The sequence below is a fragment of the Passer montanus genome, unplaced genomic scaffold (assembly GCF_014805655.1).
Source record: "Passer montanus isolate IOZ18808 unplaced genomic scaffold, ASM1480565v1 scaffold18, whole genome shotgun sequence".
NCBI classification, from domain to species: Eukaryota; Metazoa; Chordata; class Aves; order Passeriformes; family Passeridae; genus Passer; species Passer montanus.
In genome coordinates, this window is record NW_024365381.1 from 12,058,130 (window position 1) to 12,070,451 (window position 12,322).

At 44.1% G+C, this 12,322-nt stretch overlaps 2 protein-coding genes across 5 annotated transcripts in view; both read left to right on the forward strand.

Moving 5' to 3' along the window:
- Window positions 1–5,313: 5,313 nt before the first annotated feature.
- On the forward strand, window positions 5,314–8,744 carry LOC120500245 (splicing factor, proline- and glutamine-rich-like). Its single transcript, XM_039704832.1, has 2 exons — window positions 5,314–5,410; window positions 6,199–8,744. Exon 2 carries the CDS (start codon window positions 7,800–7,802, stop codon window positions 8,622–8,624), a length of 825 nt encoding a protein of 274 aa, XP_039560766.1. The 5' UTR covers window positions 5,314–5,410; window positions 6,199–7,799; the 3' UTR covers window positions 8,625–8,744.
- Window positions 8,482–12,322, forward strand: part of INO80 (INO80 complex ATPase subunit) — a 64,701-nt gene continuing 60,860 nt past the window's right edge. For 2 of the 4 annotated variants that reach the window (XM_039704828.1, XM_039704830.1), the window contains exon 1: window positions 8,483–8,620. The gene's annotated coding sequence lies outside the window, so the exon portion shown is untranslated. Of the gene's footprint in view, window positions 8,621–8,749; window positions 8,972–12,322 lie in introns of those variants that run through there. The other 2 variants (XM_039704827.1, XM_039704829.1) reach the window with 2 other exon arrangements.

Here is a 12,322-nt window from a genome sequence, read left to right on the forward strand (position 1 = left end):
CCAAGTTAAAGCCTGGTATTAAGGACATTGTCCAAATGCCTCTTAAAAACTGTTAGGCTTGGAGCATCAACCATCTCTCTAGGAAGTTTCTTCCAGTGTTTTACCACCCTCTCAGCCAAGAAATTCTTCCTAATATCCAGACTAAACCTTCCCTGGTGCAACTTGGACAATTCCCACATGTCCTGTCACTGGTTACCAGGAGATGAGCTCAGCACCTTAATCTCCACTGAGCAGCTGGTGATGCTATGTTTGATGCATCCCAAGATGCCAGGGCACACTGCTGACTCCCACTGAGCCTGCTGGCAATCAGATCCATGTCTACATGGCTGTTTCCCAGCCACTCTCCCAATATATACTTGTGTCCAATGTTATTCCATCCCAGATGCAGAATCTGGCATTTCAAATTGAAAAATTTCATCCCATTAATTGTAGCCCAATGCTCCTATTTATGTAGATCCCTCTCCAAGGCCTCTTGTCCCTCAAGAGGCAGCAACACCTCCCAGTTTGGAACCATTGGCAAATTCCTAATGGTGCATTCAACTCCTGCATCCAGATTGTTGATAAATATACTGAACAAAACAGGCTCTGGAATTGAACCACAAGAAATACCGATAGTATCCTTCAACTGGTCCCAGTTGCCAGCTAGATAGATGTAGCTCCATTCACTAGAATCCTTTGAGCTCTGTCCTTCAGCCAGTTTTTCACCCAGAACACCATGAACCTGCTTATCCCACAGTTGGGCAACTTGTCCAGAAGGATGCTCTGAGGGGCAGTATAAAAGCTTTACTAAAATCCAGAAAGAATGTGACCAGCAGGACCAGGGCATTGATTGTCCCCCTGTACTCAGCACTGGTGAGGTCATGCTTCAAACCCTGCATTCAGTTTTGGGCCCCTCACTACAAGAACATTGAGGTGCTGCAGCATGTCCAGAGAAAGGCAACAGAGCTGGCGAGGAGTCTGGAGCACAAGCCCTATGAGGAGCAGCTGGGGAGCTGCTCAGAGGGAGACAAAGAGTCTGGAGCACAAGCCCTATGAGGAGCAGCTGGGGAGCTGCTCAGAGGGAGCTGGGGTTGTTCAGTGTGAAGGAAAGGAAGCTCAGAGGGCACTTTATTGCTCTCTACAAGTACCTGAAGTGAGGTTGTAGTGAGGTGGGGATTGGCCTCTTTCCTCTGGTAACAAGCAACAGGACAAGAGGAAATGGACTGAGGTTGTGCCAGGGGAGGTTTAGATTGGATATGAGGAAAAGCTGCTTCACTGAAAGGGTGGTCAGGCACTGGAACAGGCTGTCCAGGAAAGTGGTGTAGTCACCATCCCTAAAGATGTGTGGATGTGGCATTTAGGGATGTGGTTTAGTGGTGGACTTGTCAGTGATGGCTGAACAGTTTGACTTGATGATCTTTGAGATTTTTTTCCAAGCTAAATGATTCAATGATTCTATTATCTTTCTAGGATTTTTAATCACATGGCCTTGCTTTTTTTGTGCTGGGGAGGGGTTGAGGTAGGGTGAGAAGACTTCCAAAGAAGCTATTAAATAAGGATATTAGATACTTAATGAGACCTCACTATACAGGCAAGATTTTTTACCAAATAAGAACAGTCCCTTTCCTACAAGAGCATTTTTTATCCCTTCCTTCTGGTCTTTTAACTTCCTCAGTAAATACAAGTGGGTTTGTGCTGCCTGTTCATAGACTTAAAATCTTTTTCAAAAGCCTGGATTAAGTGTTATTTGATATTGCTATAAAAGCTACTCAGTGAAACCTCTTATTCGAACACAGCTTTATTTTTATGTACGTTTTAGAATTCCAATAGTGTCTCTCAAAATTGGTTTTGAGAATTCTGTACAGCAAACCTAAGCCAAATGACAAGATGCCTTCCTTAGTACCAGACCAGATCATCCTATTGCCCTGAATACTAAAAGTGGAAAATGACCATGTAGTGTGTATGCAATAAGTGTACCAGTGTAAACCACTCCATAGTGCAGTTTTGCCCAGGGTATCATGGCCATGTGTTTAATTGGGGATTATTTTCATGTTCTTCTGGTTTCAGTTGTGATTGCTGGTGATGTTACTATCCCTAGCTGCTTCTCTCCCTTCATGGGAGGCAGGTTTTTTGCCTTTATGTCTTTTATTTCAGCTCATCCAACGTAGTTTCAGAGATAGATGAGAGAGAATCTATCATTAAATGCTGGAATAGATGTGTGTTGTTTTTTGGTTCATGTTTTTGTTGGTTGGGTTTTTTGCTTGTTTGTTTTTGTTTTTTTGGTTTTTTTTAAGGAAGCAATCCCGCCTTCCAAATTTCTGCCTCTCTAACCAGCACAGATGACCTTAGACTAGTTTCAGAGATAGATGAGAGCATCATTAAATGCTGGAATAGATGTGTGTTGTTTTTTGGTTCATGTTTTTGTTGGTTGGGTTTTTTGCTTGTTTTTGTTTTTTTGGTTTTTTTTAAGGAAGCAATCCCGCCTTCCAAATTTCTGCTTCTCTAACCAGCACAGATGACCTTAGACACTGAAAGCATTCAGTTGCACTGAAAAAAAAGATCAACATCAGGAAATATGTTGTAAACTGCAGAAGTCTGTGACAAAAAGCTTTCTTAAATTTTTTTCAACTGAAATAACTGTCTTGGGACAGAGTACATTTTCTTCTTAGTAACTGGTACAGTGCTGTGGTTTTTGGATTCAGTATGAGAATAGTGCTGACAACACACTGATGATTTGGTTGTTACTCAATAGTGCTTACCCTAAGCTGAGGGCTTTTTGATTTTCCATGCTCTGCCATGAAGAGCTGCACAAGAAGGTGGGAGTATGGCCAGGAGAGGTGATCCAAACTGCCCAAAGGGATACTCCATACCACAGAATGCCATGCCCAGTATTTAAACCAGAGGAGTTACCTGCAAGGGAGCTGATGCTGCTCAATGATGGCACATGGTGCATTACTTTTTCTCTTGGATTTTTTTTCTCTCTTCCCCCACTTATCATTATATTATTAGCTTTTCTGGTTTTTTTCAATTATTAAACTATTTTTATCTCAACCCACAAGGTTTACCTTTTCTTTCCAGTTCTCCTCCCTACCATGATGGGGGTTAAGGAGAGTGACTTTACAGCTGTATGGTATTTATTTTGTGGCTGGGATTAAACCACAACAATAACTGCTTTCATCTGCACTGGGATACACAGGAGAATCCTGATATATGGTCCTTGAGACCCTTCCTAGCTTCTCTGCTTAAAGCTTTGTTCTGAAAGCTACGTACCTTCTGCTGCTCCACTCATCTCTAATGGATAACTTGATGTCTGACCTAACAACTTGTTTAAATGCTTATTGGACTGGTCTGGAGATCACCTTGTGAGCACAGAGGTAGATATGTCTTTGATTATTTCTCTGGTTAGTGATTGGATCTAAGGCTCTAATGGATAAACTCTGGAGGTCCCAGTTACAGAAGCTTCCTTTTCTGCAGCTGTCCACCCTGCTCTATGCCACATACCTTGTTTCCTGTGTGCAGCAGCAGAAGTGCTGGTGTCTGTATCTACCTAGCTCCATTTCCTGTTAGTTCAGTAGCAGAACCCACCCCGTGTTTGCCTCGTGGATGGTGAGTTGCAGCTCTTAAGGCATGAGCACAGTCACTGCAGCTTCTATTCACTCTCCTCAGAGACTGAGAACCACTGGGCTCAGCAGGGGCTGGTACATGTGTTAGGATATGAAAAGCAACAGGCAGGCATGAAGTGCTGGTACCTGGAGCTGACAGAGTGGCTTTGTTTTGGTGACAGTGTTTGGTCCCCACATCTTGTTCTATTTTTCTCCTGATCTATCAACTATACTGCTGAGCTGGTTTGTGTACACTGTCTGCTTTTGAGTAATGTTTGTTCACCAAAGATTTTTATTTCTTTAAAAGCATGACTGAGTTATCTGGTCATCCTTGTTTATTCTCACAATAGTTATCTTAAAAAAAAAAGGTGAAAAATCAAATCAAGTAATGTTTTTCATCTTTGGTTACACAGAACCAGTGGTAGTATATGCTCAGGTACCTTGGAGTGGCCAGATGGTGGCAACTTCTGTAATTGCTTGTTAATTTTTAAAGCACAAAGTGGAGGAAATGAGATTTTTGGTGAAAGAGCTTGACTTATTGCACTATTGGAAAGAACAGGTCCATGTAAACAAAACAAGCAGTGGTATTGGTGTGGTCCTTTTCTGTCTGCTCAATGGCATAATCTTGTGAGAGCTTGCACTAACTATGTAAGATATTGTTGGTATTAAATTTGGGTGAAAAGTGCATGGTCAAACATCCTCATTCATAAGAATGAGACTGAACTAACACGATTAAATCCTTTTAGGCCCTCGTTTTTGCAGTTTTAAATGTCTTGAAGTATTTATTAGGAAAATAGAATGCAGCTCTCTCTTCATGAAAAAAATCTATTTTTCTTTGCCCTAGTTTAACAAAGCACTGAAGCACAGACTTGGATCTTTTGGGAATTACTTAAGGGCTCAGAGCCGTAAATCCCATTATTGAGGATTTAGGAGTAGATTAGATAACCACAAGAGGTCACAGTTGCTTCACAGATATAAGAGAGGAGGCCATATTTGAAAATCTTTTCTCTTTAGAGGAAAGCTGCCAAAAAAAGGTTGTTCTTAGTTCATGGAAAAAAAAATGAGCTTGACATGTGAATTTCCAATGTGAAATGCATACGAAAGTAGGCATGACATAAGAGAAAAGAACAGTTTGTTAAAAGGAAGAGAGTTGGTTCTAACAAATTCTGCTTTGTATTGGGCTATTTGTAGAATTTTTAAAGGGGTTCTCAGCTTGCTAAAGACAATCCTTTCGTAAATCCATCTATTCCATAATATTAGCCAAGGAATTAACTTGATCCTGGGTATTTCAAATGGTATTTTGAAGACTGATTTGGTATCTCATCTGCTTGTCATACTTTCTGCATTCTAAAGTAGTTGGCTTTAGAAATCTAGTATGGGTAGCAAAAGGAGCCATTTTCACTGTCATTTCACTGTTAATAATTTTCTGTTGTTTCTATATCTTGTGGGTAGATCACACAAATAAAAAGTTTCTTCTACTTTATTTGAAATCTGCTTGCAATACATATTTAAACTTCAAATGTGGAGTGGCAAAATACCAGAATCACTTTCTGACTAAATGAGCTCCTACTAGGGTCAGATCATCCTTGTGGTCTTCAACATATTCAGGAGTGCTTGATTTCAGATTTCTGCATCATTGCATGTGCCTGTGTCTGATTTACTAGCAACAGTAAAGTATTGCCAGTGGTCCACAGCAGCCAAAAGAGATAATGCAGCATTCTTGTTGATGCAGTACTGGCAGAAGAGGATGAAGAAGAAAATAGAGAAAAAAATTAAAAGGAAGGAAATAAAAAGAAAGGCATCTCATTGATCCTGATGTTTTTGGAAAGGTATGTTGACTTTTTGTGGCTTCCTGTGTCATCATCTGCAAGTGGTAGCTGAGTCTGCTGAATGATGGATGCTCCCTCCTAAGCAAGGGGAGGACACTCCCTGACTTTTCACCCACAAAGCAGATGCAAAGCAGTGACCTCTGATCCTCAGGACTTCATTATCAAAACCCTCAGCTTCCCTCTTCCGTGTCTTTCAGAAACTGATAATCTTCCTCACTGCTGAGGGGGAGGAGTGAACACAAACTTCCCACCCTGGAAGGCTTGGCAGTCCCTGCATTTTCAGTGTAACTGTCTGCCAGCAGTAATTGTTCTTGTGGATGCAGACACCTGGGAAAATGTGTGTGTTTCCCTGCAGCTCTGTCACTAGAAAAGAGCTAGTAAAGGAGCTACGTGTTTATCCCTCCTTGTGTTCTTACTGGTGGTTGCTAGGTACTTGGAAATGCAGACATGTTCTCATGTTTAGGACTCAAATAAGCAGATGCCTGGGAACCCGTTGGTGTACAGAAGCAAATATTTTCCTAGAAGTGCAGAGTCCTCTTGTTTAAGAGGTGCCAGCTCACACGCAGAGCTTTGGTACCAGAGAGCCACTGCCACACCCGTGTGCAGCACAGCTGATATCCCAGTGCTCTCATGGTGGAGCTGCAGTAGATAAGGGGCTGTGCTGTGTGTGATAGCAGGATTGTTGTGTTCCATTGGCTGATGACAGAGGGAGCTCGTCCCTGGTTCTAACAAAACTATAGTTTTATTTCATTTTATTGATTTATTTTCTGTTTCTCTTTTTTTATTAGCCCACTTGCATGGAGCTGCCAGAGGAGCTGTGTCACTGGCAGACATGCAGAAACTGAGAAGGGAGAAAGCAATAGAAGACTACAGAATGAATGAGGATGGTCTTTTGATCCAACCACACGTGGAATTTAATAAAGAGAAACAATCCTCAGGAGGACAGAAACTACAGAGGTTACAGTGATTGCTTTCCCACAAAAAAAAAGAGAGGGTCTCAAAACACATACTTCAACAATCAAGGATGTACTTTGTCAAAGCAGAGCTTGAAAATCCAATTCATGTAAAATCTGTGGGAGCACCTTAAACTGACCTCAAGCAGACTGTATGAATTTAATTTCTGACACAGGTGATTTGATAAGCTCAGACTGGGTGTTTGGAGACATCCAAGTGAAAAAGAGGCTATTCCCCTTGCAGAGGTGTCAAACAAAAGCTCCTGACTTTACAATGGCAGGTAATTCAACATTCCATTGCTGAATGGAAATAATGATGGTCTGTCTTTTGGAGGAAATTCTTGCTGTGTGGAAAAAGTAGCAAAACTTTCTTGGGTAAATATAAGTACTGCTTTCCCTTTGGTTCTCTTTTGGGAATGGCATAGAGAGAATAAATATGTTGGAATGGAGTCATCACTGATGCACAAGACTAAAAATGACAATTTTCTTCAAGAAGAGAAGAGTTATTTTTTAATGGTCCATCAGGCAGTGATGCTGCTCAGTGCCAGCTGTTTGTGTGAGCGTGGTACTGACAGGTAACCAAACCATGCACGCCTCCTACACAACACAACACAACTCCTGCCTGTGCTTAGGGGTACAGCCACACCAGTTAAGGACCACTCTAGTGAAGTTCTACTGGAGCAGTAGCAACGATCTTATTTTTATATCCTAGCAACTGTGTGTGGTGGTTTGAGCCCAGCTGGCAACTAAGGACAATGAAGCTGCTCCCTCCCACCCTGCCCCAGGGGAATGGGGCAGAGAATCAAAAGTAAAACGTGTAGTTTAGGATAAGAAGTTTAATAGTTGAAAAAAAAATAGAGTAAATAATAAGAATGATAAAAAAGGAAAGAAAAACAATACAATTGCTCACCCTATGCTAATTCCAGATCGGCCTCATTTCCAAGCAGCTGCCCTCGGTTATACTGGGCATGATGTCCTGTGGTATGGAATATCCCTCTGCTCAGTTCAGGTCAGCTGTCCTGGCTGTGCACCCTCAAGATTTCCCTCTCAGTGGCAGAGGATGAGACAGGACAAGTCTCTGACTTAGGATAAACTCGATTTAGTGAAACTCAAAACATCAGGTTTTTTATTCTGTATGCAAAACTCAGTACAGTCCCAGCCACTGAGGAATTAACTCCTTCTAGCCCAAACCAGGACACTGGTACCTCCTGAGTGCTGGAGTGACACAGCTTAGTATGAAACACCGATTTTTAGCGCTGTGCAGTAGGTGATCTGGATTAATCACCCACTTAAGGATTTGCTCTAAGTGTGCTGGTTAATGGGTTTTGGGAGGCAGCGGTGCTGAACACCTGATGGCCACACCGCGTTTACGGTTATGTTCGCAATAACCTTCAGGCCTATTTCCTCCGGAGCTGCTCCACTGCAGCTCCCAGCGCATGACAGAGCGAAGCGGCAGCAGGCACGGAGCCCCACGAATGCCCGCACGTGGTAACCCTGACAGCGCCCCGCGCCCAGCGCCGCCAGCCCCTCACCGCTCTCGTCATCTGCGGGGGCTGCCAGGCCGGCACAGGCCCCTGGCTGCGCCGGGCGGCCTCGGCGGCACGCACACGGGCCGGGCCGGGCCCGCCTCAAGGGCGAGCGCGCGTCACTTCCGGGACGCACCCGCCTCCCCGCGCCAGCATCGCGAGACCCCGCCCCGCCTCGCGCGAGACTCGCTGGCTCACCCGGCCGTCTGGCCGAGTCCCTTCGGCAATTTCCGTCACCGCCAGACCCTACCAATCGGCCGCAGGAGCGCATCGATGAGGAAGGGCCCCCCGCGGGGTCCCTGCGGGGCCGAGCCCCGCGGTGCGGGCGTGGGGTCCGTGCGGCGGCCACGGCGGCGCGCACGGGCCGGGGGGGCCCAGGCGCGGGGCCGGGGCGGCGGAGAGGCATGCGGGGATCGATTGATCAGGCCTGGGCATGGCGCCTCTCCTCCCCCCCGCCATGGCTCCCCGTGTCCCTGCTCCTCTCCTCTCAGTGAGCGAAAGTGGCCGCCGCCGCCGTCCCAGCGCCCGCAGCCGCCGCCTCCTCCTCAGCACCAGCGCGGGCGCCATCTTGGCGAGGCAGGAGCCGGGAGCGCCCCGCGGCAGGAGACAGGCAACGCCAGCCCCGGCAACGCGGGGCGAGAGGCCGGGTGGAGCAAGCGGGGGAGCGAGCCCCGGAGACACCCCCAGCCCCCCGCCGCCGCCGCCGCGTCGCCGCCGGGCCCGCTACCCAGGTGAGCCACCGCGGCCACCGCGCAAAGGCACGCCGGGCCGGGGCTACTGGAGGCGGCACTGGGGGCGCCGGCCGGGCAGGCCGCGGCTTCCCCCCCCGCGCCGAGCGGCGGCCGCAGCAGCCGGGCCTGGTGCCCGCAGAGCCCGGCGGGGCGGGGGCCCGCGCCGCCCCAGCGCTCCCGGAATAGCCACCGGCACCTGCAGGAAGGGGCCGCCTGCCAGACTCGTGGCGTTGTTGATGGAAAGTGTCTCCCGGGTGCCCGTGAGGCGCAGCTCAGCGCTGTGTTCGCGCTGTGTTCGCGCACTTCCCTAAAGCTGCGCTGGAAAGTCCGCTCCTGTTTGGCTGCAAACAGGTAGCCCAGTGCCATTTCTCTGTGCGACCCAATACAGCTCCTGGTCGTGATTTAGCTCTATACTTCTTGACGCTGTTGCCTGTCTTCTGTGGAAGATTTCTCCCACTGTGGTGTTGCAGATTATAATAAACTCCTTTAGTTTATTTTCGCCTTTGCGTGAAGAAAATGGTTCAATTCAAGTTAGTTTTTTTAATAGTGAAATGTGTGTAATTCGGATTTTGGTTTCTTCTCTTACAAACAAGTCGACTGCATGGATTTGTACAGCACATCTGATGAGCCCTGTATATATGTGACCAACACAGTTTTTAACTTAAACGATTCATTTTTGTTGTCACTCCTTTAGGGCGTATGTATGAGAGTGTCGTGACACCGAGGGGTTGGTGAGATGTGAGTGAAAAGTACAAGAAATAGAACTGTAGCTTGAACCTTTTTCCTAGGCTAAAGGATATTGCCTGTAACTCTTCTCTTGTTTATTTCTCACATGTATATTGTTGAAGTTGCTGAAAATACTGCCTCCCAATTCTTCATGCGTCAAACAAGCAAGTTTGGATCCATTTGAGTATAACGTAATAAGCTGTAAATTCGGTAATAAGCATGGTCTTTGACATGCTGGACTACATGCTAGCTTGGTTTAGATGGCAAGTGCTCTTAGAGCTTTTTTTGGACATAGTTCCCTTTTCGTGGTCTGGGGTGGAGGGAGTAAAAACCAAAACTGAAAATATCCATGCAGTTGTTATTTTGTGTGCACAGAATGGCAAAGTGTGAGGGTAACTGCTGGTGCTGCTGTGTAGAGCAGAGAGTAAAAATGCATTGTCAGAGACCTCCATAAATTACTATTAACCGCTCTCTTGGGACAAGAATTACTCTAATTGAACAATTAAATAGTTAGGTTTGTTTTTCTGCTAGTTTAAACTTGGTAGCAGAGCTCTGACACGCCTACTTTTGTGTTCAGTATGTTTGAAAGTATTCTGGTGTTTGCTACATATGTGCCTCTGATACACTGCTCTGTAGTTTTTCTTTTAAATAATAAATTAGGTCCTATCTGTAACTGGGTTTTTTTGGGAATTGGAAAATCCAGAGGCAGTGCCCTGCTGGCTCTTCTCTGTGTTTAAAAGTGATTAAAAGGTGGAACACAGATCACTGAAATGCTGTCTCATTCCTTGGAAAACAATATGAAGCCTTACCACAAAAGCAGAACAGCAAAGTAAAGCATCTAGTTTACCTAGATTTCATTACTCAGAAAAGCAATTAAGATGTCTTTTTTTAATTTCAAACTCAAAGGGTGTGAACTCAGAGTTTAGTTGTATATACATTAATTTTATTTGTTCAACTTGAGGTTAGTGGAGGCTTTAGGTTCATATGAAATTTTGTATTTGCTTTTTGAAAAGCCATAGTGTCTTATATATCTCAATTATATGTAAGACACTTCCATGAAAAACCCTATATGGGAATTATGTTTTGCTTTAAAATGTGGTCTACAGCTCTGGGAAATTGTAGTTAATGTAACTGTGCATTTACGAAAGCAATCTAAAAGAGTGGGGAAAGGAGAGCATGTAATTCTCCTTCAAACAAAATAGTTCTTCACATTTTTCTATACCACTACAATTTTTTTTTTCTGTTGGAGATTATATGCATTTAAAGAAGACTGAAAAAAATATGCCTAGCTGCTATTACTGTGCTAGTCTGTGTTTTCCACACCGACCTTGACTGGATGAATCTTCTGTTTGGATATATTTGTGTCAGGATTTATTCTGGAGATATTACTACTGGAACATCTCACAGCATTAACTGTTCTGCTGCTCCAATGAGACCTGTATGTCTCAATTCTAAATTTCTTCAGGAAGGCAAAGTATTTTAGGGATTTGCATAAGTTTAGAAAAATCTGTCTTAATAAGTTGGTGTCAAATTGCAAAGCATGAAAAACCCATGTGTGGGAAAAACCCAGAAAACTGCTAAAATTGCAAGGCAACTGAGGTGGCACAGAAGGTTGTATTTTGGACCAGTTTTAATCCTTATATAGATTAAACCTTCCATGCTATAAATAAATGATGAATACGTAGTTTCTGTGATTTCAGGTTTTTGTCCACATGGATGTTTTGTCAGTGTGCTTGCAGTGATGAGATGGAGAAGAGAAAAGAAGCTGCTTCTGTGGGCTGAAATACTGGAACAAGTATTGGTGCTCACCTGCCAGCTAGTCACACTTCATATCCATGCTCTTAGTCTGTGGCTGGGGAGACTGAGTTACGTTCACCTCCCTGATTTGCCTTGCTAAGTGCATTAGCTGCAATCCAGTACCTTTTACTTGCATGGCAGCTTGTGTTTGTGTATGTGCCCTCAGCTAGGAGTGGAGTTGTTATCATTATTTACTATGACAGTTGATGTTAGTCATAAAGAACAGAAAAAGTAATCCTCTGGGCCTTATCTGAGGTGTAGAAGTGGCAGCAACTGAAGGGAAAAAACACAAGAACCTTATGGGTGAAAAGTATTGCTTCAACCAGCTTTCCAAAGCAAACCCCATGCAGCTTGCAGCTAGGCACAAGAGCCAGATTTTGCACTTAGCACTTATGGGGTTCCTTTTTGATACCAGTAAGAAAAGCTTGCTGGACTTCCATTCAGAAATATGCAGTGAATATTTGTTTAAATTGGGAGAATCTACTTTTGAAGCTAAGCTGCTTCAAGAGACCATGGTTTTGCTGTTTGGTTGGTGCAGGTCAGTGGGCATAAAATTTAGCAATCTTGTTGTAAAACCTAGCTGCTCTTAGAAAATGTCCTTGGAGGATTCTTCTCCAGTGCGGGGTGTTTGCTTACTGACTGGATGCTATAAATGGGCAGACTTGAAAAAACAGGAGTGAGGGAAGAAACCCCACACCTACATTAACATTGAATTAAGCTTGGGATTTAAAACAGAATAAGGAAGGCTCTTTCAGAACTGAACTTAGATATTAAAAAAATACAATTACTATGGAAGTTATTTGCATGAAGTTACTACATTCCTGCTGGTATTTTACCTGTACTTTTAATAATTTAGTGGTCCATATAATACAATTAAATGGCTAAAGTGTGAACTTCTGATTAAGAGTGCTAGAAGATTTAAAGTGCCAGCCTGGCAGTGAAGAAGCTATTTATTTCCAAATGATGTTTTTCTAAACTGTTAGAACTCTAGGGAAGAGGAAGGGAGAAAGCAAATAACTATTGAATTTGGTACTGAAACTTAACATGAAGTTGGTATATATCAGTAAGAAAGTTATGATGGCACAAGGATTACTCTGCAGCTTCTGCTCATTTTACCCCTGTAACATGAGTCTTTACCGAAATGTTACAATCAGTAATGAAATCTTTTTGAAAATCTGT

Bases quoted from the DNA above. Each gene is read 5' to 3' on its own strand.
- LOC120500245 (XM_039704832.1), top strand. From the start codon at position 7,800: ATGACAGAGCGAAGCGGCAGCAGGCACGGAGCCCCACGAATGCCCGCA.